The 27,067-nt window shown below is 44.5% G+C and overlaps 1 protein-coding gene across 4 annotated transcripts in view; it reads left to right on the forward strand.

Moving 5' to 3' along the window:
* The first annotated feature begins 6,213 nt into the window (after positions 1–6,213).
* Positions 6,214–27,067, forward strand: part of MAST2 (microtubule associated serine/threonine kinase 2) — a 244,291-nt gene continuing 223,437 nt past the window's right edge. For all 4 annotated transcript variants that reach the window (XM_032160691.2, XM_058443331.1, XM_032160693.2 and 1 more), the window contains exon 1: positions 6,214–6,680. In XM_032160691.2, coding sequence (XP_032016582.1) covers positions 6,504–6,680 — 177 coding nt within the window. In that variant the 5' untranslated portion in view covers positions 6,214–6,503. The remainder of the gene's footprint in view (positions 6,681–27,067) is intronic.

Here is a 27,067-nt window from a genome sequence, read left to right on the forward strand (position 1 = left end):
GGGTTTCGCCATGTTGGCCAGGCTGACCTCAGGTGATCTGCCCACCTCGGCCTCCCAAAGTACTGGGATTACAGGCGTGAGCCTCTGTGCCCAGCGTGAAGCTGACACTCTTCGAAGAGTAATGTGGGCCCTTTTGAACTACCTAGGGAGTCTTAGAAGAGCAGAGTGTGTTAGAATCACTGAAAGCAGCCTTCTCCAGGAGGGTATGTGTATATTCCCCAGCCCGCTAGGGTAATCTCCTTTAAGAGGATTAGCAAGTAATCATTGCCTAAGGACAGGGAGCATAATTACCCCTTTTTTTTTTTTTTTTTTTTTTTTTTTTTGAAAAAATCCCCCCCTTTTCCCGCTTGGGGGCACAAAGCGGGTCTCTGTGTTTCCTTCACCCCCTCCCCCCCGGGGACTGGGATCGTCCCCGCTACGCCCCCCCCGCAGAGCCACTGCAACCTCTGCCTCCCGGGTTCAAGTGATTCTCCTGCCTCAGCCTCCCGAGTAGCTGGGATTACAAACATGCACCATGTCGCCCAGCTAATTTTTGTATTTTTAGTAAAGACGGGGTTTTACCATGTTGGCCAGGATAGTCTCGATCTCCTGACATTGTGATCCACCAGCCTCTGCCTCCCAAAGTGTCGGGATTACAGGCGTGAGCCACTGCACCCGGCCTCCCCTTCTATATTGAGTGTTTAACAGGAAGAGCAGAAGGTCCCTAGGAAGTGGACTTCTTGGGAGAACTTGTGCTGGGGCTGCTTCTTTCCCTGGGAGATGACTGTGCTATGCATGGGACATGAAAAAGTGGAGGACTAACCTTCAATTATGGGAACTCTGGCCTTAATTATGGAATTAAGGGCATCCTTGACTGAGCTTAGTACTGAGGGAAATTGTCCCCCTTCAAAAAAATCTCTGTTGAATTGGAAGGACCTTTCTTGAAAGCAATGTTATGTGGTTTGTATTAGTCCGCTTGAGCTACCATAACAAAAGAACACAGATTAGGTGGCTTAAACCACAGAAATTTATTTTTTTCACAGTTCTAGAGGCTGAACATCCAAAATCAAGGTTCTAGCCAATTTGGATTCTGGTAGGGGCGCTCTTCCTGGCCCGTAGACAGCTGTCTTCTCACTATGTTCTCACATGGCCCTCCTCAGTACATGTGCCTCGAGAGAGAGTGAATGCTCTGGTGTCTCTGCTTATAAGGACATTAATCCCATAGGATTAGGGCCCTACCCTTAAAATCTCATTTAAGCTTAATTGCTTCCTTAGAGGTCTCGTCTCCAAATACAGCCACACTAGGTGTTAGGACTTTAATGTACAAATTTGGGGGAGACACAAACATTCAGTCCATAACATGGTCCCAGGGAGCAAAGATGCCAATGGACTGATCTAATTATAGCTGAATTTGGCTATGGAAGTTGGACTGATCTTCCTGAAGTAGATTTCAAAGACAGCCACAAGTTCTTCCCCTCCCTGAATCTATTCCCCTTTGCCATGTAACTTTAGTCCCTGGCCACACTGACTTGCTTTGGCAATGACTTGCTTTGTGACTTATAACTTGCTTTGGCAATGACACACTTGCTAATGTGGCATCAACAGAGATTTGAAAAGTGCTTTCACACTGCGACTCACTGTCTCTTCCTCCTCATGGGACCCCCTACCACTGCTGTCATGTGAAGAAGTCCAAGTAAGCCTGACAGATGGTGAGAGCTATATGGGTTAGTCATTCCCACTGCCATGGCCAATGGCCTGCCAATTGCCATATGTGTGACAGAAGCCATTCTAGATGACTTAGCCACCAGCCAGCCAGCCCTCAGCTGACTGCAGATGCATGAGCAAGCCTACCAGTGATTAGATAAACTGGACCAGACCATAAGAACAGCCCAGTTGGCTCACAAAAATGTCAGCTAAATAAATGGTTGTTGTTTTAAGCCACAAGTTGTGAGATAGTTTGTTATATAACAATAGATAACTGCTATACTTACCTTTTTTTTTTTTGAGACAGGGTCACATTCTGTCACCCAAGCTGGAGTGCAGTCGTGTGATCTTGGCTGACTACAACCTCCATCTCCCACGCTCAAGTGATCCTCCCACTTCAGCCTCCTGAGTAGCTGGGACTACAGGCATGTGCCACCATGCCCAGCTAGTTTTTGTATTTTTTGTAGAGATGGGGTTTTGCCATGTCACCTAGGCTGGTCTCAAAAATCTTGGGCTCAAGTGATCATCCCACCTTGGCCTCCTAAAGTTCTGGGATTACAGGTGTGAGCCACGGTGCCCAGCCCATACTTACCTTTTGGAATATAAAACAATTTTGGAGTTCTTAGATAATTAAGGAGGAGATACTAGGCGTCCTAATGATATGACATAAGGGGCCTAACTAGAATAAGGAAAAGTAATGTGATCATATTTATATTCTAAGAGTATGGTATTGTTCATATCGGTTAAATATCTAACTATGGGTGGCCCTCAGTTCTGAGCTCTACACTGGTGTAACCAGTAGCTTACTAGACATCTTCACTTGGATATCTCACTGGCACTTCAGAGCAAACACATCTAAAATGGAATTGACCATAATCTGTTCCACACTTTTTTTCCCTCTTCTGTTCCCTACCTCAGTTGTCCAAGCCAGAAAGCTGGAAATCATTCTTAGGGCTTTTTCTCTCTCTCTGCACCTTTGATGCAGTTAACAGGTCCTGTGGTTTCTACTTTCTGGATCTCTCTAAAGTCCACCCATGTTCGTCCGTCCACGTTATCATTGTCTCAGTACTAGTCACTATCACCTCTCCCTCAGCTAATTATAATATCCTACTAATTTGCACAGGATTTGCTAGTGGAGTGGATATGAAGTATGTGAGAAAGAGAGAACTCAAGGATCACTCCGAGGTTTTGGCCTGAGCAAAGGAAAAAAAAATTGACTTGTCACTTATTGAGCTGGTGAAGACAAGTATAAAAGTGGATGTGGGGCCGGGCATGGTGGCTCACGCCTGTAATCCCAGCACTTTAGGAGGCTGAGGTGGGCAGATCACCTGAAGTCAGGAGTTCAAGACCAGCCTGGCCAATGTGGAGAAACCCTGTCTCTACTAAAAATACAAAAATTAGGCAGGTGCAGCGGCATGCACCAGTAATCTTAGCTACTCGGAGGCTGAAGCAGGAGAATCACTTGAACCTGGGAGGCGGAGGTTGTGATAAGTGGAGATTGAGCCATTACACTTCCAGGCTGGGTGACAGAGTAAGACTCCATCACAAAAAAAAAAAAAAAAAAGAAAAAGTGGATGTGGGCCACATTGTGTTGCCATTTCAGGCTGATGGGAGGCTGAGAAAGTTTCTGGCAGTATTAGTTTTGTATTAACATGTATATAATTACCACAAGCTTAGAAGCTTAACATAACATGCATTTATTATCTCACAGTTTCTGTCTAGGTTTATCTTAGCTCGGTTCTTTGCTTCAGGGTCTCATCAGGCTTCCACCAAGTTGTGTGGGTTGTGTTCCCATCTGGGTGCTCAACTGGAGAAGGGCCTGTTTCCAAGCTCAGTCTCACTGTTAGGAGAACTTATTTCCTCCTGCTTATAGGATTGGACCTACAGAGTTTTTTGTTTTGTTTTGGTGCTGTTGGGCCAAAGGCTGTCCTAGAGGTTGCCTGGAGTTTCCTGCCACATGGACCTCTCCATAGGCAGTTCAGAGAATGACAGCTTGCTTTGTCAAGGCCATTAGGAGTGCAAGAGTGAGTCTTCTAGCAAGATAGAGTCTTATATAATGTAACATAATCAAGGAAATGATATCGTGTTACTTTTTTTGTATTCTATTGGTTGGAAACAAGTCACAGGCCTCATCTCCATTCACAGGAAGGTATTACATAAAGGTGTAAAATACTGGGAAGCAGGTAGAGCAGGAGGACTAGCTAAGAGTCTATCTGCCCAATAACTCTTGCAGTCCCAATATGGAAGGTGAGAAGGTAGAATGGGTTCTGGTCCTTAAGTTACCAAGGCTAAGTCAGTGGGTTCTCCTGCCAGTGACTGTTGATCTGTAATGGTGACGCAACTATGAAGAGAGGGTTAGAATTGCTTTGCAGGGGTGCACAGTAGCAGCACAGCTCATTGCCTGGTGGTTGTGACAGCAGTGTCCTGAGATTGTCCCTGAGGTGCAGTCTGTGGGGGCTCCTTGTTTCCTGTCAGTTACAGTCTTTTTCTCCTATCTCTCTCTGTTCAGCTATGTGATCCTTTCTATGCAGCCTTCTAAGAAATTACCCCTTAGGCTTAAGATAGTCAGAGTTGTTTCTGTTATTTGTAACTAAGGATGTGACAGACCCTGTACATGTAGCTGGAATAATTATAAATAGTTGTCACAGCATGGATTAATAGGAGAAGGAGAGGGAGGTAGAGGCCAGATTTGGATGGCCTTGCCAGCCATAGTAAGTTTACACTTCATCTTGAGATTCATTTAACTGTTTTTTTTGTTTTTTTGTTTTTTGAGATGGAATCTCGCTCTGTCGCCCAGGCTGGAGTTCAGTGGCATGATCTTGGCTCACTGCAAGCTCTGCCTCCCAGCTTCATGGCAGTTCTCAGCCTCTCGAGTAGCTGGGACTACAGGCGCCCACCACCACGCCTGGCTAATTTTTTTGTATTTTTAGTAGAGACGGGGTTTCACTGTGTTAGCCAGGATGGTCTTGATCTCCTGACTTCATGATCTGCCCGCCTTGGCCTTCCAAAGTGCTGGGATTATAGGTGTGAGCCACTGCGCCTGGTCCATTTAATTGTTTTAAGCAAGCAAGTAACATATAGGAATAGTCTTGTGAGGGCTTTTTGAAGGATGAGTTTGAAGACAATGAGACTGGTATAAGTGAACTAGTCAGAAGACTTTCCCAGTCAAGTAGGTGAGGGAAGATGAGACTTGAGGTGGTGCCAATGGGATGGAAAGAGGAGGCAGATTGGAGAAATAGTGAGGTTATAGAGGCAATAAGACTTGTTCATTTATTGGATGTGAGGAAAGGACAAGGAAGGAGTCCAGGATGATTTCCAGGTTTCTGGTTGAGGCAACTGGATGGGTGGTGAGGAACTGGGACAGGGAATAGAGGAGCAGGCTGGTGACAGGCTGTAGAGCACATTGGTTATGTGCGTCCTCCCGTCGTCCCAGAAGGAATCCATCACTTTTTCCACTTTTATAGGTGTTTCCGCACTATCTTTCTGTCCGAATCTGACAGACCTGGGTTTGAGTCCTGGCTCTGGACTTATAAACTGTGTGATGTTGAGCATATTATGTAATTTGAGCCTATTTCCTCAACTGTAAAATGGAAATACAACTTTCTTCTTGTTTGTGTATATCTGAATTGAATGCACAGTGTGTGGTATCCAGTGGGCACTCCATAGTGTTGGCTATTTTTATTACTCAGAAAGGGGTCAGGGAAGAGGCCCAGGACAAATGGGTGAAGCCTTTAAGCAAGGCTTCTAGGTCAAAAGAGGAAAAACACAACATGTGGCAGACCAGCTGAAGCCAGAGGGAGGCCAGAGCTGAGCTACCACCACATGTTGCTGAGCAGATGAGTCATTGTAGACAGCAGGTCAGGCTACCCAGGCCACAGCAGACTGGGCTGGGATCTACACGATGACTTCATTGTATGCCTTTTTTGTCCTCTCCTCCTCCCAGAAGGAATCCATCACTTTTTCCACTTTTATAGGCGTTTCCACACTGTCTTACTGTCCGGAAAGAGCAAACGCGGTGGAAAGAGACAGAAGAGCCAGAATTCCGTCTAGTTTGATCACTGATTTGCTGGGTGACCTGGTGCATTTCACTTCCCCTCAGTCTCTTTATCTGTAATATGAGAATGCGCAGATTTGCCTCCTAAGTCTGATGTGAGAATTAGGTGAGGGTTGGCAGGCACTAAATAAAAAGGCATGCATTAGCCTTCTATTCATTAGTTGTGTTATTCTGTCTCCTTCCTGCTCCCGGCCCCTCTCTCTTTAGTTGCTTGAGGACACCGATCGATTCGAACTCATTTTTGGGTCCCCAGCACTGAGCTTGGCCCGGCAGTTTCATGAATGGATGAATGAAAGACTCAATGGGAGTCCGCAGCCTGGCCGGCGCGCCGAAAGCCCCGCCCCCTTCTGGTCCTCCGACTGCGCGCCAGGGCCACGGGCGGGTCCTTTGCGACCGTTCGCTGGCGCGTGCGCGGGAGTCGGCGCGCGGCCGGAGGTGGCGGGCGGGATCCCGGTGCGCGCGCGTGAGGGGCGGGGCCGGCTGTAGGCAGGCGGCTGAGCCGGCGGCGGGTGGCCTGCCCAGCGTGTGCCGGGTGGGAGAAGGCGAGGCAGCAGCGATGCTGTCTCTTCCGTGAGGAGCGCAGAGGAGGTCGCGGCGCCAGAGGCCCCAGAAGGCTCGAAGGCGCCGCGGGCTGGAGTCGGTGGCTTAGGGCGCCCGCCCGGCCATGGTGGCCGCGGGCGGTGGTTGGCGCGGCTCCGCTGCGGCCCGGGGCAGTGCGGAGCCGGGACAGTCGCGGCGCTGACGCCCGCGGGCCTCAGCTGCAGATATGAAGCGGAGCCGCTGCCGCGACCGACCGCAGCCGCCGCCGCCCGACCGCCGGGAGGATGGAGTTCAGCGGGCGGCGGAGCAGCCCCAGTCTTTGCTGCCGCGCCGGCGAGCGCCGCCCGGGAGGCAGCGGCTGGAGGAGCGGACGGGCCCCGCGGGGCCCGAGGGCAAGGAGCAGGTAGGGCGGGTTGGGATCCGGGTGGGGGAACCTGAATGGAAGCCGTGGGGGAGGGGATCTTCGGCGGGAGGACCCGGGCTGGACCTTTGGAGGGGTGGGGTCTGAGTAGTTCGCGGGGAGGAGTGGGAGGTCTGGGGAGGCCGAGAAATGGGGAGTGGAGAAATGGAAGTGGTGGCCTGGGGTTGTATTGGAAATGGGGGAGTAGAAGAATGAAAAATTGGTGCAAGAGATAGGGGTTCTTGATGGGGCGAAAGGACGCTGGAATGCGGGCTGAGTGTGTGAGCTGCAACGAGTAGGCTTACTAAAGAGGCGTTGAGGAGTTGCCCATAGGAGTAAATAGAGTAAGATGGGGTAAGTCAATTTGATACAGTGTTATCCTGTTTGCTAGAGGTTGTCCTTAAAATTGTAAAAACGGATGACACTCCCAAGCATTCTCTGATTTGGCCATCATTATACTTTTGTACCAGTGTGTTCACAATCATTGTTAAGGCTCTCTTTACCAACCATCTATTTCACAAGAAAGCACTTGTGAAACACCTGCATGTGAGCAGTGTTAAGCCCAATTTTGTGAACAGAATTCGTAGATCTATGGTTTGCCTTCTAGTTTTCCACTGAAAACACATTATTGGGAAAACACAGCAGCATACAAATATTCATGGAGTTTCTGAATGAACAGGATGTGTTTATATAATTTATTAGTCAAGAGTAGGTGTATTTATAAGTAGGGGATAAAGGTCAGTTTTATCAGGCAAGAGAAGCTCCCACTAGTAGCGGTAGTAAGTTTAGTGAAAGGAGAATAAGTGATCCTTGGTCTTGTTGGATTTACAGAAAAATGTTCTGTAGTAATGAACTCTAGTGACAGCTTTCCTTTTGTTCAGCTCTATTCGGGATCCTAGTGACTTCATCCTTAAATGTTTTAAGACTTCTTATAGGTCTCTTACCTCTTTTCTCTCAGATAAATTAGCATTTTCCTTAGACACTTTTTTTTTTTTTGAGACGAAGTCTCGCTCTGTCGCCCAGGTGAGAGTGCAGTGGCGTTATTTCGGCTCACTGCAACCTCCACCTCCTGGGTTCAGCGATTCTCCTGCCTCAGCCTCCTGACTAGCTGGGATTACAGGTACCTACCACCATGTCCAGCTAATTTTTTTGTATTTTTAGTAGAGACAGGGTTTCACCATGTTGGCCAGGCTGGTCTCGAACTCTGACCTCAGGTAATCGGGATTACAGGCATGAGCCACTGTGCCCGGCCCTTTAGACACTTTAAAAATTATATACCATGCTAGGTAGCCCTTGGACTTTTCCCCCCTTTTGTTCTTCCACCTCTTATTCCCCACTGAGTCCTGAGGAGACTGCGCCATTGATCATCTCTGCCCGTGCTTTCAGCTGCTGAGCGTTGTCCTCTTGCTGCAATTTACTCCCCCATGTGCCTAATACTTATCTTTTACATTCTCTGCAGTATCATCTAGTCAAAACTTGTACAATGAACTTCAAGTCCAGATCCTTTCCTGTCTCAGTTTACCTGTCCAGTTCACCTTACTGCATATTTCATGGAAGAGTTCAAGATTACTTGATTTTTCCCTCCTCTTTATTTTATGATTTTTGTGTTTACTCATCCTTAGCTTCAATCTCAGAGAAAGAAGTACTCATCCTCCTCTCCGAGGCTAATTTCTCTACTTATGTCTTTGATTTCCTCCTCTTTTGTTTGCCTTAGACCCTTGTTACTCTCTTTGTTTTATATCACAAATAAAAACAAAACAACATAATTTCCCTGAATTGTGTAACCTACCCAAACTACTTTGTTATCTCTTCTTGCTTCCCCAACAACCTGCTTGAAAAATGAGTTTGTATTCAGTGTCTTAGCTTCCTCACCTTGTATACATTTCTTTTTTTTTTTTTTTTTTTTTTTTTGAGACGGAGTCTCGCTCTGTCGCCCAGGCTAGAGTGCAGTGGCCCAATCTCGGCTCACTGCAAGCTCCGCCTCCCGGGTTCACGCCATTCTCCTGCCTCAGCCTCTCCGAGTAGCTGGGACTACAGGCGCCCGCCACCACGCCCAGCTAATTTTTTTGTATTTTTAGTAGAGACAGGGTTTCATCGTGGTCTCGATCTCCTGACCTCGTGATCCACCCGCCTCGGCCTCCCAAAGTGCTGGGATTACAAGCGTGAGCCACCGCGCCCGGCCACCTTGTATACATTTCTAATATGGTTTGGCTTCTTCACTTATACTTTCCCAAAACTGATGTCTTTAAGGTCAACAAAACCTTTTTTTGTGTGGGATTACTTTTTTATTGAGGTTTGACAAATCAAAGGTTCATTCAGTCCATGAAATATTACAGAATGAGTACCTGTATGATCACAACTCACATCAGGATGGAGAACATTCCCAGTACCCTAAAATGCTCCCTGTGCTTTCTCCTAGCACTACCCTTTTACAGATGTAACCTCCCTCACTACCTCTGTCACTATAGATTTGTTTTGAACTAATACTTCATATAAATGGAATCGTAGTCTGTACTGTTTTGTGACCAGATTCTTTCATTCAGATCATGTCTTGAGACTCATCCATGTTGTTGCTTGTAGAAACAGTTCTTTTTCATTGCTGTGTAATTTTCCATTGTATGAATGTATTGTGATGGTTACTAAAACTTATTTTTCTTTTTGAGACAGGATCTCTGTCACCCAGGCTGGAGTGTAGTGGTGCGGTCATAGCTCACGGCAGCCTTGAACTCCCAGGCTCAAGTGATCCTCCTGCCTCAGCCTGCCAAGTAGCTGGGACCATAGTCACATACCACCATGTCTGGCTAATTTTTTAATTTCTTTTTCTTTTTCTTTTTGAGACGGAGTCTTGCTCTGTTGCCCAGTCTGGAGTGCAGCGGCACATTCTCGGCTCACTGCAACCTCTGCCTCCCGGATTCAAGCGATTCTCCTGCCTCAGCCTCCCGAATAGCAGGGATTACAGGCATGCACCACCATGCCTGGCTAATTCTCTATTTTTAGTGGAGATGGGGTTTCACCATGTTGGCCAGGCTAGTCACGAGCTCCTAACCTCAGATGATCTGCCCGCCTTGGCCTCCCAAAGCGCTGGGATTACAGGCGTGAACTACCACGGCCTAATTTTTTATTTTTTTGTAGAGGCGGTATCTTACCATGTTGCTCAGGCTAGCCTCGAACTCCTGGGTTCAAGTGATTCTCCCACCTTGACCTCCCAAAGTGCTGGTATTACAGGCATGAATGCCCAGCTTGTTTTTCAAATTAAAATATAATTCATGGCTACTTGTGAAAAGTTTTCATTGTGAAATAGTTACAGAGGGAAATATGTAAAAATCCTGGGAACCTTTAAATTACTAAATCTGATAGTCTTTCCCTCATCTTGTCCGACCTCTGTGAACTATTTGTCACTGTTGACTGTGTGTTCCTTCTTGACATTTTTTTCTCTTTTTTCATATTATAATATCCATTCTGTTACTGCTTCTCTGACTGCTCTCTCGTGTGTCTTTGTCTGTTTTCTCTTCCTGTTCCTGAAATGTTCCTTGAGGACATGTCCTCTGTCCTTAGCTTGATCCTTTATTGTACTCTATTTAGCAGGCTCACTCTGTGTGTAGATGTTGAGGATGTAGAACAAGGGTCTGCAGTCCTCTTTATTTATGGCATTGTGTCACAGAACATCCTTGTAAAGTGAGCTGTGTCTCTTTAGGTGTGACCTCTTTCCTTAGCTCTACATTTCCATTTTTGTGCGTAACATTTCCACCATAGACTCATCATTTGTGTTCTTAACATTTGTGATTTTTGTTTTTTTTTTTTGAGACAGGGTCTCACTTTGTCGCCCAGGCTGGAGTGCAGTGGTGGGACCTCAGCTCAGCTCACTGCAAACTTTGCCTCCCAGGCTCAAGTGATTCTCCAGCTTCAGCCTCCCCAGTAGCTGGGATTACAGGCGCCCGCCACCACGCCTGGCTAATTTTTGTATTTTTAGTAGAGACGGGGTTTCACCATGTTGGCCAGGCTGATCTTGAACTCCTGACCTCAGGTGATCCACCTGCCTCGGCCTCCCAAAGTGCTGGGATTACAGGTGTGAGCCACTGTGCCCGGCCTAACATTTGTGATTTTTATAATTTGATAGTGACCTTGAGAGTTCATAATTTGTAATAATTTGTGATTTTAAAAGGCCAAAATTTTCATTGTGTGTGTTGAGACTGGTTGAATTCTATTTATTTATTTATTTTATTTATTTATTTTTTTGAGACGGAGTCTCGCTCTGTTGCCCAGGCTGGAGTGCAGTGGCGCAATCTCGGCTCACTGCAAGCTCCGCCTCCCGGGTTCATGCCATTCTCCTGCCTCAGCCTCTCCGAGTAGCTGGGACTACAGGCGCCTGCCACTACGCCTGGCTAATTTTTTTGTATTTTTAGTAGAGACGGGGTTTCACCGTGGTCTCGATCTCCTGACCTCGTGATCCGCCCGCCTCGGCCTCCCAAAGTGCTGGGATTACAAGCGTGAGCCACCGTGCCCGGCCTGAATTCTATTTATTTGGGTAGTAAGAGCCCAGCTGATCAGCAAGCATCTACATCTCACACGTAACTTTTTTTTCCGTTTCTCATGACATGGAACAGTGCTTGTTACACTTTTTATCATACTGGTATTTAGGAATACGTTGTAAGCAGGACGTAGGACTTGGATCTCCAGAAGGTCAGTGGTTTACTGTATCATGAAAATAGAATAATTTCTGTGTTGAAATGTGCTTCTCTCTGTATCTTTCCTTTTTGTCATCCAACATGAAATTACATCCATGGCTTTTTTTGTTTGTTTGTTTGTTTGTTTGTTTTTTTTTGAGACGGAGTCTTGCTCTTTCTCCCAGGCCAGAGTGCAGTGGTGCGATCTCGGCTCACTGCAAGCTCCGCCTCCTGGGTTCATGCTATTCTCCTGCCTCAGCCTCCTGAGTAGCTGGGACCACAGGCACCCGCCACCGCACCCGGCTAATTTTTTGTATTTTTTTAGTAGAGATAGGGTTTCACCGTGTTAGCCAGGATGGTCTCGATCTCCTGACCTCGAGATCCGCCTGCCTTGGCCTCCCAAAGTGCTGGGATTACAGGCGTGAGCCACCGTGCCCGGCCTGTTTGTTTGTTTTTGAGATGGAGTCTTGCTCTGTCACCCAGGCTGGAGTGCAGTGGCACAATCTCAGCTTATTGTATCCTCTGCCTCCCAGGTTCAAGCGTTTCTCCTGTCTCAGCCTCCTGAGTAGCGCATGCCTGGCTAATTTTTTGTATTTAGTAGAGATGGGGTTTCACCGTGTTGCCCAGGCTGGTCTTGAACACCTGAGCTCAGGCAGTCCACCCGCCTTAGCCTCCCAAAGTATTAGGATTACAGGCGTGAGCCACTGTGCCTGGCCCACATCTGTGGTCTTTTACTTCTTCTCCTTTGACTCCCTTAGCCAGTCTGGCATTAGGTTCTCTTGATTCTACCTTCATGAAATCTTTCAAACCATTATTCCCATTGTCACTACCTTAATTTCATATTTATAAACTTTAGTCTTGGTTGTTGCAGTATCTTAACTGTATTTACTCAGTCTTCAGTCTTTTAGCCTCTAATATATTTCATGTTCTAGTAACAAAAGATTGGAACTCATTGCCTCCCTGGCTAATGGTAAGTGCTTTATAAATACTCGTTAAATGTTCATTTCATTTCTCTATATTCATATACCTTCATTAGCTTCTTATTACGCATAGAATTAAGCCTGAAGACCTTGGCATTCAAGATCTACTTGATACTTAGCACTTTTTGTTAGAAGAGTCAAAGTTAGATGCCACTTCTCTTGGTTCCTTAGGACCCTCTGCTTTTCTTGATCATGGCATACAATACTAAAATTGTCTTGTTTCTCTCTTTAGTAGGTTCTTTGAGACTCAGACTGTTCCATTTACTTCTGTATACCTAGGGCTTAGTATAGTACTTGAAACATAGTTATTTGTATATTTATTAGAAACAGATATTTGCTCAATGTCCTAATTGATTGTAAGTCAGTCAAATGAATTCCTCTGAGGCTGTCTTAATCATCATGGTATCTTCAGCCTCTAGTATTTTAACTGGTATGTAATAGACATTCAGTAAGTATTTGTTTACTGTTAGGCACTTTGATATACTTTAATTAGTCATCAGTTTGGAAAGCTCTTTATTCTCTGCCTCTGCATATTAAAATTCTACTCAATTTTCCAGGCCTAACTCAAATGCCACAGAAACTTCTGTGAGGCCAGGTGTGGTGGCTCATACTTGTAATCCCAGCACTTTGGGAGGTTGAGCAGGCGGGTTGCTTGAGCCCAGGAGTTTGAGACCAGACTGAGCAACATGGTGAAACCCCATCTCTACAAAAAATACAAAAATTAGTTGGGGTTGGTGGTGCACGCCTGTAGGCCCAGCTACTTGGGAGGCTGAGGTGGGACCCCAGGAAGTTGAGGCTGCAGTGAGCCAAGGTTGTACCACTGCACTCCAGTCTGGGTGACAGAGTGAGACTGTGTCTCAAAGAGAAAGCAAAAAACAAACAAACAAACAAAAACAAAACCAAAACCACACACACAAAAAGAAACTCTTCTGCAAAGTTGTTTTTCCACATGGGATCCTTGGAGGATCCTTAATTGGGTTCAGGAAATCTGTGAATGTCCTGAAATTCCAGTCCTCAAAATTCTGTAGTTTAAAAGTGAAAGCTTAGGTTCCGAGAGATTAAATGCAAAAATGATTGGAAAGCACATAATAAGTAGGTGCTTAATAAGTAGTCTTATCTCATTTTGTTTCTGTAACACATTGTTTGATCCATTCCTGGGCATATAAGGTAGATGCTGAATAAATACTTGCTGAATGAAAGGATGAATGTGTTTTAGCACTTTCATCTTTCTGTGTTCATTTGTATTTAATTTTTGCTTTTAAGTTGCATGTTATTTTTTATTTTTTATTTTTTTTTGAGACAGAGTCTTTCTCTGTCCCCCAGGCTGGAGTGCAGTGGCGCGATCTCGGCTCACCGCAACCTCCACCTCCTGGGTTCATGCCATTCTCCTGCCTCAGCCTCCCAAGTAGCTGGGACTACAGGCGCCCGCCAACACGCCCGGCTAATTTTTTGTATTTTTAGTAGAGACGGGGTTTCACCATGTTAGCCAGGATGGTCTCGATCTCCTGACCTCGTGATCCGCCCGCCTCGGCCTCCCAAAGTGCTGGGATTACAGGCTTGAGCCACCGCGCCCGGCCAAGTTGCATGTTATTGAAGGTAAGAACTACGTCATCATTTTGTCTAACAATGCAGAGCCAAAGGCTTTGCTCACAATAGGTGCTCAGTAATTATTTATTGAATGAATGAATGGAGAATGATTCAAATATTTTGAATTTTGGTAATTTGAGTAATAATGGTTGTATGATAGGAGTAGACAAAGGAAATAGAATATTTTTGGGGATGGCAGAAGATGAGTTCAACTTTAGTTCCTAAAATACCCTCAGTGTGACAGGAATTTTAAAAAATTATTTTAATGGAAATCAGAACCTCTTTCCTCTGCATTACAGGGTTAGTACATTGGGAAAAGCATAGGGCAGAAAGCACATAGAAGGGAAGCTGCATAATATATATAGGGCACTATAATCAGTTTTCTATTGCCAGACCCAGAGCTTTACGTTGGAGGCATAAATGCTAAGTTAGAGATTAAAGAAGCTTTGATTGTTGAGGGTCTTTAGTGTGATATAAAAGGATAATTGGCTGGGTGTGGTGGCTCACGCCTGTAATCCCAGCACTTTGGGAGGCCAAGGCGGGTGGATCACCTAAGGTTAGGAGTTCGAGACCAGTCTCGCCAACATGATGAAACCCTGTCTCTACTAAAAATACAAAAATTAGCCAGGCGTCTTGGTGGGCGCCTGTAATCCCAGCTACTTGGGAGGCTGAGGCAGGAGAATCGCTTGAACCCAGGAGGTGGTGGTTGTGGTGAGCCAAAATCGCGCCACTGCCCTCCATCCTGGGCGACAGAGCGAGAGTCCATCTAAAAAAAAAAAAAAAAAAGATAATAAGTAGGGGAACAGTATATATATATATATTTTTTTTTGAGGCAGAGTCTTGCTCTGTGGCCCAGGCTGGAGTGCAGTGGCACGATCTCGGCTCACCGCAACTTCCGCCTCCCGGGTTCAAGCTATTCTCCTGCCTCAGCCTCCCAAGTAGCTGGGATTACAGGCATTCGCCACCACGCCTGGCTAATTTTGTATTTTAGTAGAGATGGAGTTTTTCCATGTTGGTCAGGCTGGTCTCAAACTCCCGACCTCAAGTGATCCACCCGGCTTGGCCTCTTAAAGTGTTGGGATTACAGTCATGGGCCACCGTGCCTAGCCCAGAGCAGTATATTCTTTTTTTTTTTCTTTGAGAGGAAGTCTCGCTCTTGTCTCCCAGGCTGGAGTGCGATGGCGCGATCTTGGCTCACTGCAGCCTCCGCCTGCGGGGTTCAAGCAATTCTCCTGCCTCAGCCTCTCGAGTAGCTGGGATGCCACCACGCCCAGCAAATTTTTGTATTTTTGTATTCTTTTTTTTTTTTGAGACGGAGTCTCACTCTGTCGCCCAGACTCGACTGCAGTGGCGCGATCTCGGCTCACTGCAAGCTCCGCCTCCAGGGTTTGCGCCATTCTCCTGCCTCACCCTCCGGAGTAGCTGGGACTACAGGCGCCTGCCACCACGCCTGGCTAATTTTTTTGTATTTTTAGTAGAGGCGGGGTATCACCACGATAGCCAGGATGGTCTCGGTCTCCTGACCCCGTGATCTGCCCTCCTCCGCCTCCCAAAGTGCTGGGATTACAGGCGTGAGCCACTGCACCCGGCTTTTTTTTTTTTTTTTTTTTTGAGACAGAGTCTCACTTTGTCACCCAGGCTGGAGTACAGTGGCCTGATCTTGGCTCACTCCAAGCTCCGCCTCCTGGGTTCCCGCCATTCTCCTGCCTCAGCCTCCCGAGTGGCTGGGACTACAGGAGCCCGCCACCACGCCCAGCTAATTTTTTTGTATTTTTAGTAGAGACGGGGTTTCACTGTTAGCCAGGATAGTCTTGATCTCCTGAGCTCGTGATCTGCCCGTCTCGGCCTCCCAAACTGCTAGGATTACAGGTGTGAGCCACCACGCGCGGCACAGGAGCAGTATATTCTTATTTGTGTTTTAGTTGGATTACTCTGGCTACTGTGTGGAGGATAGGATGCAGGACATGCTGTTTGAGACTTGAGCATTTGAGAAATCTTCCGAGTTTTCAGTGCAAAAGTTTATTTGACCTCCTTTCCCTCTTATCCAGGGTATGGGTAAGGGCCAGCTCCTCAAAAGCTATGAACTTTGAAATATTTAGTTTCATCAAAAGTACTGGGAGCAGAGAGCCTATGGTGGCTTGAAGCAGGTTGGCAAATGTTCCCTGATGAGGGTAGGACACATGTGCTTACAGAGTTTTCCCATCTTTGTTCTGGATGTCTCTTGGCCTAAAGATCAATCTGTAAGGTTTTTTTTTTTTTTTTTTTTTTTTTTTAGACGGAGTCTCGCACTGTTGCCGGGGCTGGAGTGTAGTGGTGCCATCTTGGCTCACTGCAACCTCCGCCTCCCAGGTTCAAGTGATTCTCCTGCCTCAGCCTCCTGAGTAGCTGGGATTACAGGCATGTGCCACCACGCCTGGCTAATTTTGTATTTTTTAGTAGAGACTAGGTTTCTCCATGTTGGTCAGGCTGTCTCAAACTCCCAACCTCAGGTGATCCGCCCACCTCAGCCTCCCAAAGTGCTGGGATTACAGGCATCGGCCGCTGTGCCTGGCCCTACTCCTATTTTTAATAGTCTGTGTAACATTTTCATTTGGATAGCTCAGAGACCTCTCAAACTTAACATGTCCAAAAATGAAGTCTTGATTTTTCACTTTCTAGTCTGCTTCTTCCCCAGTCTTCCTCATGTCAATAGATGGCACTACTCATTTACCAGAACAAAACTGGAGGTTGTGTTTGATTTTTTTCTTAACCTTACCTGTATTCCACATTCAGTCCCTCAGGTCTGTTTGCTGCTACAGTTGTCCCTCAATATCTCTGGGGGATTGAGTACATGACCCCCTGCAGATACCAAACTCTGGTATGCTCAAGTTCTATCTATAAAATGGCATAGTATTTGCATGTAACCTATGTATATCCTCCCATGTACTTTAAATCATCTGCAGATTATTTATAATACATAATACAATGTAAATGCTATGTAAATAGCTGTTATACTCTATTGCTTAGGGAATAGTGACAAGAAAAAATATCTGTACATGTTCAGTATAGATGCAATTATTTATTTTCTTTTTCTCTGAATACAGTCATGTTCCACATAATTATGTTTTTTTTGTTTTGTTTTTTTTTTTTTTTGTTTTTTTGAGACAGAGTCTCACTGTTGCCCAGGCTGGAGTGCAGTGGTGCGATCTCGGCTGACTGCAGGCTCCGCCCCCTGGGGTTCACAACATTCTCCTGCCTCAGCCTCCTGAGTAGCTGGGACTACAGGCGCCCGCCATCTCGCCCGGCTAATTTTTTGTATTTTTTTAGTAGAGTAGAGACGGGGTTTCACTACGTTAGCCAGGATGGTCTCGATCTCCTGACGTCGTGATCCGCCCACCTCAGCCTCCCAAAGTGCTGGGATTACAGGCATGAGCCACCGCGCCTGGCCCATAATTATGTTTTAGTCAGTGATGGATGACATACAAGATGGGGGTCCCATAAGATTATTATTATTATTATCTTTTTTTTTTTTTTGAGACCGAGTCTTGCTGTGTTGCTCAGGCTGGAGTGCAGTGGTGCGATCTCAGCTCACTGGAACCTCCGCCTCCTGGGTTCAAGCGATTCTCCTGCCTCAGCCTCCCAAGTAGCTAGGATTACAGGCAGCCGCCACCACGCCTGGCCAATTTTTTTTTTTTTTTTTTGAGCGAAGTTTCGCTCTTGTCCCCCAGGCTGGAGTGCAGTGGCACGATCTTGGCTCACTGCAACCTCTGCCTTCCGGATTCAAATGATTTTTCTGCCTCAGCCTCCCGAGTAGCTGGGATTACAGGCTTCTGCCACCACACCTGGCTAATTTTTATATTTTTAGTAGAGACAGGGTTTCACCATGTTGGCCAGGCTGGTCTTGAACTTCTGACGTCAGGTGATCTGCCCACCTCGGCCTCCCAAAGTGCTGGGATTATAGGCATGAACCACTGCGCCTGGCCAGATTATTTTTTTTATTAAAATTTTTTTTTTAATAGAGATGAAGTCTTGCTATGTTGCCCAGGCTGGTCTTGAACTCTTGGCCTCAAGCAATCCTTCTGCCTTGGCCTTCCAAAATGTTGGGATTAGAGGCATGAACTATTATGCCTGGCTTCCCATAAGATGATAACAGAGTTGAAAAATTTCTATTGCCTAGTGACATCTAGCTATTACAACATTGTAGTGCAACACATTACATGTTCATGGTAATGCCTGTGTAAACAAACCTACAGCACTGCCGTGGTATAAAGGTACAGCACATAGAGTTAGTGCATGCTTAGCACATAATACCTAATGATGATAATATACAACTATGTTACTTGCTTATGTATTTACTATACTATACTTTCTATTGTTATTTTAGAGTGTACCCCTACTTATTAAAAAAAAAAAGTTGGCCGGGCGCGGTGGCTCACGCCTGTAATCCCAGCACTTTGGGAGGCCAAGGCGGGCGGATCACGAAGTCAGGAGATCGAGACCGTCCTGGCTAACACAGTGAAACCCTGTTTCTACTAAAAATACAAAAAAATTAGCCAGGCTTGGTGGCGGGGGCCTGTATTCCCAGCTGCGCGGGAGGCTGAGGCAGGGGAATGGCGTGAACCCCAGGGGGCAGAGCCTGCAGTGAGCCGAGATCGCGCCACTGCACTCCCACCTGGGCGACAGCGAGACTCCGTCTCAAAAAAACAAAACAAAACAAAACAAAACAAAAGTTAACTGTAAAACAGCCTCAGACAAGTCCTTCAGTGTAATTCCAGGGAAGGCATTGTTACCATAGGAGATGACAGCTCCCTGTCACCTCCATTATTGCCCCTGAATACCTTCCCATGGGACAAGATGTGGAGGTGGAAGACAGTGATATTGATGATCTCGACCCTGTGTAGGCCTAGGCTAGTGCGTATGTTTGTATCTTACTTTGTAACAAAACAGTTTTAAAAGTAAAAAAAGAAAATTTTGTTAATAGAAAAAAGCTTATAGAATAAGGATAATGAAAGAAAATATTTTGTATAATGTGTTTGTATTTTAAGCTAAGTGTTATTACAGAAGAGTCAAAAAGTTATAAAAGGCTGGGCATGGTGGCTCGCGTCTGTAATCTCAGCACTTTGGGAAGCTGAGGTGGGAGAATCACTTGAGCCCGGGAGTTGGAGACCAGTCTAGGCAAGATAGGAAGACTGTCTTTACAAAAAATAAAAAAAATTAGCTGGGTGTGGCACTTTGGGAGGCTGAGGAGTGTGGATCATGAGGTCAGGAGATGGAGACCATCCTGGCTAACACGGTGAAACCCCGTCTCTACTAAAAATACACAAAATTAGCTGGGCGTAGGGTCGGACACGGTGGCTCACGCTTGTAATCCCAGCACTTTGGGAGGCCGAGGCAGGCAGATCACGAGGTCAGGAGATTGAGACCATGGTGAAACCCTGTCTCTACTAAAAATACAAAAAATTAGCTGGGCGTGGTGGCGGGCGCCTGTAGTCCCAGCTACTCGGAGAGGCTGAGGCAGGAGAATGGCGGGAACCCGGGCGAGATTGCCCGCCGCACTCCAACCTGGGTGACAGAGCAAACTCCGTCTCAAAAAAAAAAAAAAAAAAAATTACTGGGATTGTATGAAGCCTGAAAATTAGCTGGGTATGGTGGCTCATGCCTGTAGTCCCAGCTATGTTGGGGGGCTAAGGCAGGAGGATGGCTTGAGTGCAGTAGTTAGAGGCTGCAGTGAGCTATGATTGTGCCACCATACTCCAGCGTTGGCAATAGAATGACACCCTTTTTAAAAAAAAATTAAAAAGTTTATAAAGTAAAAAATTACAGTAAGCTAAGGTTAATTTATTATTAAAAATATTTTATTTTTAAGATGGAGTCTCTTTTTGTCCCTCAGGCTGGAGTGCAGTGGTGTGATTTTGGCTCACTGCAACCTCCACCTTCTGAGTTCAAGTAATCCTCCTGCCTTAGTCTCCTGAGTAGCTGGGACTATGGGTGCCTGCCACCATGCCTGGCTAATTTTTATATTTTTATTAGAGACAGGGTTTCGCCATGTTAGTCAGGGTGGTCTTGAACTCCTGACCTCAGGTGATCCACCCGCCTCAGCCTCTCAAAGTGCTGGGATTACAGGCGTGAGCCACCGCACCCGGCCTAAAGAGAGAAAAATATTTTAAAATGAACTTACAGGCTGGGCACGGTGGCTCACACCTATGATCCCAACACTTTGGGAGGTCGAGGCGGTTATATCACCTGAGGTCAGGAGTTTGAGACCAGCCTGGCAAACATGGCAAAACCCCATCACTACTAAAAATACTAAAATTAGCCCAGCATGGTGGCGCACGCCTATAGTTCCAGCTACTTGGGAGGCTGAGGCAGGAGAATTGCTTGAACCCGGGAGTTGGAGGTTGCAGTGAGCCAAGATCACGCCATTGCACTCCAGCCTGGGCGACAAGAGCGAAACTCTATCTCAAAAATAAAAAGAAAAGGCTATCTTGACCTTTGATTTGTTGGTGTTATTAAACTGTTCTTTTATTTTATTCAGCTTGAAAGGAGGCTTTAATTTGTGTATTTTCCCCTTCAGGGAAACTTTTATGGATTTCTTTATTAAGTAACTGGCTTAGAAGATAGAATAGTCTCCCTAGGTTTTAGAATGTAATTAAGAAAAATTCAGCCCAAGGGAACCATGTGTTAAAATTCTGTGATACCATCTTAGTTGTACCAGCTTTAGTGTAGGTTCCTTAAGGGTGAACCTGAGTAGTAGATGCATATATCCTTTAACCATTAATTTGTTGGAGACTAATAAGCTACATAGTTTCTTTGCCATTATTTCAGCAAAGCAGAAGTAATATAGTTTTGTCAGATCTTCTTTTTTTTTTTTGAAACAGAGTCTCACCCTGTCTCCCAGTCTGGAGTGCAATGGCGTGATCTCAGTTCACTGCAACCTCTGCCTCCTAGGTTCAAGCGATTCTCCTGTCTCAGCCTCCTGAGTAGCTAGGACTACAGGCACATGCCACCACACCCAGCTAATTTTTATATTTTTAGTAGAGATGGGGTTTCACCATGTTGGCCAGGCTGGTCTTGAACTCCTGACCTCAGGTGATCTGCCCGCCTCAGCCTCCCTAAGTGCTGGGATTACAGGTGTGAGCCACCGTGCCTGGTCAGACTTTATATCTGTTAGGCTTTCAGGAATGTTTTGAAAAGCAGAGGATTTAGAAATAGTTGTTAATATTTTTTTTTTTAAGTCCTTAAGTTATTTCATAGGGGTGTTACCAAGGTGATTTTTGTTTAAATGACCCAGGAACATTTAAGTTCTACCTTTAACCAGTAAGAGAAAGTGATACTTTGTGACTAGCTCAGTCTTTGGTCTTTTATATTAAAGAACATTACTTGCTGTAACTGATTGAGAAGGACCCCTCGATTGAGGCGCTTCCATTTTCTACACATGGCTTCCAAGGTCACCTGAGGAAAGTGGAGGATGGGCCATTCCTAGAAATGGATTAATCACTTCCACTCATATTCCATTGCCAGAACTGAGTTTCAGGGCCATGCCTAACTACTGGAGGGCTGGGAATGTCATGTGGCCTGTGCCCAGGAGGAAGGTGAATCATGCTTGATCAACATCTATCTAGTCCCTGCCACAGGACTCAAACCCCAATGTAGTCCTTAGCTTAGAACCATACAGAAATCCATTTATTTTGGTTATAGACAGCCTGGATCCATAGCCTCCTTTTTTTCCTTCTAGACCCACAGAGTTTTGAGTTATAACAATTTTGAATGCAAGTAAAGGCCTTTTTCCCAAGCACAGATAGGAGATCTGGAAAAGCTTTTCTGCGGCCTGTGGCAGAGGTAGTCTCTGGGAACCCCAAGAAAGGCAGCTTGGTACGAGAGAGAGAGACAGAGAGACAGAGAGACAGAAACTGATTCCATTTGGGAGAAAGTTCGGGAAGAAAACAAGAGTCTCTGCCTGGTAATCCTGAGAATTATTGCGGGTCTATCCAGGACCACCAAAATTCACCTCTGTGAATCTGTGAGAACCATAGCGTTACTGGGCTTGGGGAACCTCCTAAGCAGATAAGGCTGTAGTGACCAGAAACTTAGATTGGAACACCCAAGTCCCATCAAATACCTGGAAAGTCTTCCCAAGAATAACAGATGCAAACAAGCCCACACTGCAAAGACTACAATATATATTTAACTCTTCAATGCCCAGACACTGACAATATCCACAAGCATTAAGACCATCCAGGAAAACACGACATCACCAAACAAACTAAGGCGCCAGGGACCAATCCTGGAGAGATAGAGATACATGACCTTTCAGACAAAGAATTCAAAATACCTGTTTTGAGGAAATTCAGAGAAATACAGGATAACACAGATAAGAAAATCAGAATCCTCTCAGGTAACTTCAGCAAAGAAATGGAAATAATTAAAAAGAACCAAGCTGAAATTTTGGAGTTGAAAAATGCAGTTGATATACTGAAGAACGCATGAGTCCTTTAATAGCAGAGCTGATTTAGCAGAAGAAAGAATTTATTTATTTATTTATTTTTTGAGATGGAGTCTTGCTCTGTTGCCCAGGCTGTAGTGCGGTGGCGTAATGGCTCTCTGCAACCTCTGCCTCCCAGGTTCAAGCGATTCTCCTGGCTCAGCCTCCCAGGTAGCTGGGATTACAGGTGTGCCCCACCACGCCTGGCTAATTTTTTTGTTTTTTAGTAGAGACGGGGTTTCACCGTGTCAGCCAGGATGGTCTCGATCTCCTGACCTCGTGATCCACCTGCCTCGGCTTACCAAAGTGTTAGGTTTACAGGCATGAGCCACAGCGCCTGGCCCCAGAAGAAAGAATTAGTGAGCTTGAAGACAGGCTATTTGAAAATACACAGCCAGAGGAGACAAAAGAAGAAAAAGATAAAAAGGAATAAAAAGCATGCCTACAAGATCTAGAAAATAGCCTCCAAAGGGCAAATCTAAGAGTTTTGGCCTTAAAGAGGAGGTAGAGAGATAAGGGTAGAAAGTTTATTGAAATGAATAACAACAGAGAACTTTCCAAACTTAGAGAAAGATTTCTGTATTCAAGTGTAAGGTTCTAGAATTCCAAGCAGATTTAGCCCAAAGAAGACTATCTCAAGGCATTTAATAATCAAACTTCTAAAGGTAAAAGATGAAGGATCCTAAAAGCAGTAAGAGAAAAAACACAAATAACATACAATGGAGCTTCAATATGTCTGGGACCAGACTTTTCAGTGGAAACCCCTTACAGGCCAAGAGAGAGTGGCATGACATATTTAAAGTGCTGAAGGAAAAAACTTTTACCCTAGAATAGTATATCTGTTGAAAATATTCTTCAAACATGAAGGAGAAATAACGACTTTACAAGACAGAGAAGCCGAGTAATTTCATCAACACCAGACCTGTCCCACACAAACGCTAAAGGGAGTTCTTCAGTCTGAAAGAAAAGGATGTTAACGAGCAATAAGAAATCATCTGAAGGTACAAAACTGGTAATAGTAAGTACACAGAAAAACACAGAATACTGTATTAATAACAATAATTATGGTGTATAAATGACTCATGAAAAGATGAATTGATCACGAATAATAACTAACAACTTTTCTAGACATAGACAGTATGGTATTAGGTTGTTGCAAAAGTAATTATGGTTTTGGACTGTGAATTTTAAATCATTGTAACTAGGCTCAAACACATCTTTATTAATCAAAATAGGAACCACTACAATCAACACATTTTTGCCAATGAGAAATGTTTGTTCTTGTTGTGTAAAAATCCATGCTTTGGGATTTGACGAACTCTTGGAAAGAATGTTCTGCATCCTGCTGGTCATGGAAATGTTTTCTCTGCAAAACGTTGTTGAGATGCTTGAAGAAGTGGTAGTTGGTTGGTGAGAGGTTAGGTGAATATGGCAGGAGGGAAAACTTTGTAGCCCAATTCGTTCACCTGTTGAAGCTTGGTTGTGTGATGTGCAGTTGGGTGTTGTTGTGGAGAACTGGGTCCTTTTTGTTGACCAATGCTGGCGTCAGGAGTTGCAGTTTTTGGTGCATCTCATTGAGATTGCTGAGCATACTTCTCAGATGTTATGCTTTCACTGGGGTTCAGGAAGCTGTAGTGGATCAGACTGACAGCAGACCACCAAACAGTGACCGTGACCTTTATTTGATGCAAGTTTGGCTTTGGGAAGTGCTTTGGAGCTTCTTCTCAGTCCAGCCACTGAGCTGGTTGTCACAGGTTGTCATATAAAGTCCACTTTTCCTTGCATGTCACCATGTGATTGAGAAATGGCTCCTTGTTCTGTAGAATAAGAGAAGATGACACTTCAAAATGATGATTTTTTTGATTTTCACTCAGCTCACGAGGCACGCACTTAACAAGCTTTTTCACCTTTTTGATTTGCTTCAAATGCCGAATGACTGTAGGATGGTCGATGTTGACTTCTTCGGCAACTTGTTGTGTAGTTCTAAGAGGATCACCTTCAATGATTGCTCACAATTGGTCATTGTGAACTTCCGATGGTCGGCCACTACACTCCTCACCTTCAAGGCTCGCCTCCTTTGCAAAACTTTTTGAACCACCACTGCACTGTACAGTTGTTAGCAGTTCCTATCCAAATGCATTGTTGATGTTGTGAGTTGTTTCCTTTGCTTTACGACCCATTTTGAACTTATTCAAAAATCGCTCAAATTTGCTTTTTATCTAACTTCATTCCCATAGTCTAAAACATAAACAGCAAGTAAATAAGTCTCTAGCCAAAAAACATAAAACAAAAAATGCACATTAAAATGATACATAATATAATGACATTTATTTAAGAATTTATTCCAAGACTGGGCACAGTGGTTCACGCCTGTAATCCCAGCACTTTGGGAAGCTGAGGTGGGTGGATCACCAGAGTTCAGGAGTTTGAGACCAGCCTGACCAACATGGCGAAACCTTGTCTCTACTAAAAATACAAAATTAGCCAGGCATGGTGGTGCACACCTGTAATCCCAGCTACTTGGGAGGCTGAGGCAGAAGAATCGCTTGAACCCAGGAGGCGGAGGTTGCAGTAAGCCGAGATCGCGCCATTGCACTCCAGACTGGGCAACAACAGCAAAAGTCTGTCTCAAAAAAAAAAAAAAAAAAGAAAAAGAGAATGTATTCCAATATCAGATGACAGATTCTAACCATGCAAACACCGCAATTATGTTTGTACCAACCTAATAGTATTGGAAGTCTTAACTATGGTAATGAGACAAGAAAAAGAAATAAAGGGTATCCAAATTGGAAAAGAAGTCAAATTATCCTTGTTTGCAGATGATGTGATCTTATATTTGGCGAAAGCTTAAAGACTTCACCAAAAAACTATTAGAACTGATAAATTCAGTAAAGTTGCGGGATCCAAAGTCAACACACAGAGATCAGTAGTGTTTCTGTATGCCAACAGTGAACATTATCTGAAAAAAATCAAGAAAGTAACCCCATTTACAATAGCTGCAAATAAAATACCTAGGAATTAACCAAAGAGATGAAAGATCTCTCTAATGGAGAGATCTTTAAACACTGATGCAAGAAATTGAAGAGGACATTAAAAAAATGAAAAGATATTTCATGTTCATGGATTGGAAAAATCACTATTAAAATGTCCATAGTACCCAAAGCAATCTAAAGATTCAATACAATCCATATTCAAAATACCAATGACATTCTCCACAGAAATAGAAAAAACGATTCTAAAATTTATGTGGAACCACAGAGGACTCAGAATAGCCAAAGCTATCTTCAACATAAAGAAGAAAACTGGAGAAATCACATTACCTGACTTGAAATGATACTAAAAAGCTATGGTAACCAAAACAGCATGGTACTGACATAAAAACAAACATAGACCAATGGAACAGAATAGAGAAACCATTAATAAATCCATACATTTACAGTGAACTGGTTTTTGACAGAGGTGCCAAGAACATACTTTGGTAAAAGGGCAGTCTGTACAATAAATGGTTCTCGGAAAACTGGAAATCTATATGCAGGTATCTACATGCAGAAGAGTGAAACTAGATCCCTATCTCTTCCCATATACAAAAATCAAATAAAAATGTATTAAATATTTAAATCTTAAACTTCAAACTCTGAAACTACTAAAAGAAAACTTTGGGGAAACTTGCTAGGACATTGGTTTGGGCAAAAATTTCTTGAGCAATAAATACCCCACATGCAGAGGCAACCAAAGCAAAACTGGATCAAGGGGATCTTTTCTCACTTCCTTTTGTGTGTTTTTTAGGATTTTATTTTGTTTGCTATGGGGATTACATGTAACATACTAAATTTATAACAGTCTAGTTTGAAATGGTACCAGTTTAACTTCAGTAGTATACAAAAACTGTATTCCTGTATAGCTCCATTTCCTTGATATGTTGTTTTTGTGGCAGATTACATCTTTATTCATTGTGTGCTAAATATCATAGATTTATAATTTTTTTTAATGCTTTTGTCTTTTAAGTCATATAGGGAAAAAAAGTGGAGCTAAAAAACAAAAATAGAACAATACTGGCTGTGTTATTTGTCCATATAGTTACCTTTGCTGGGGATCTTTATTTATTTATTTTTTTTGGATCTTCATTTTTTCAGATGGCTTTAAGTTTCTGTTTAGTGTCCTTTCATTTCAACTTGAAGATGCCTTTTAGGATTTGATGTAGAACATATGTAGTGGTGATGGACTCTGTCTGCTTTTTTTTCTTAATCAAAATGCCCTGATTTCTCTTTTTCTCTCTTTTTTTTTGAGCTGGAGTCTTGCCCTGTTTCCCAGGCTGGAGTGTAGTGGTGCGATCTTGGCTCACTGCAATGTTGACCTCCTGGGCTCAAGCAATTTTCTTGCCTCATCCTCCTGAGCAGCTGGGACCACAGGCACATGTCACCATGCCTGGCTAACTTTTGTGTGTTTTGCAGAGACAGGGTTTCGCCATGTTGCCCAGGCTGATCTCAAACTCCTGGGCTCAAGCAACCTGCCTGCCTTGGCCTCCCAGAGTGTTGGGATTACAGGCATGAGCCACTGCACCCAGCTTTTATTTTTTCCTCATTTTTGAAGGACAGTTATGCTCAAGATAGAATTCTGTATGTCATCCTACTCACTTCTGGACTCCACAGTTCTGATGAGATATGAGCTGTTCGTCTGATTGAGGATCTCCTGTATTTG

Source organism: Hylobates moloch, unplaced genomic scaffold (assembly GCF_009828535.3).
Source record: "Hylobates moloch isolate HMO894 unplaced genomic scaffold, HMol_V3 SCAFFOLD_8, whole genome shotgun sequence".
NCBI lineage: Eukaryota > Metazoa > Chordata > Mammalia > Primates > Hylobatidae > Hylobates > Hylobates moloch.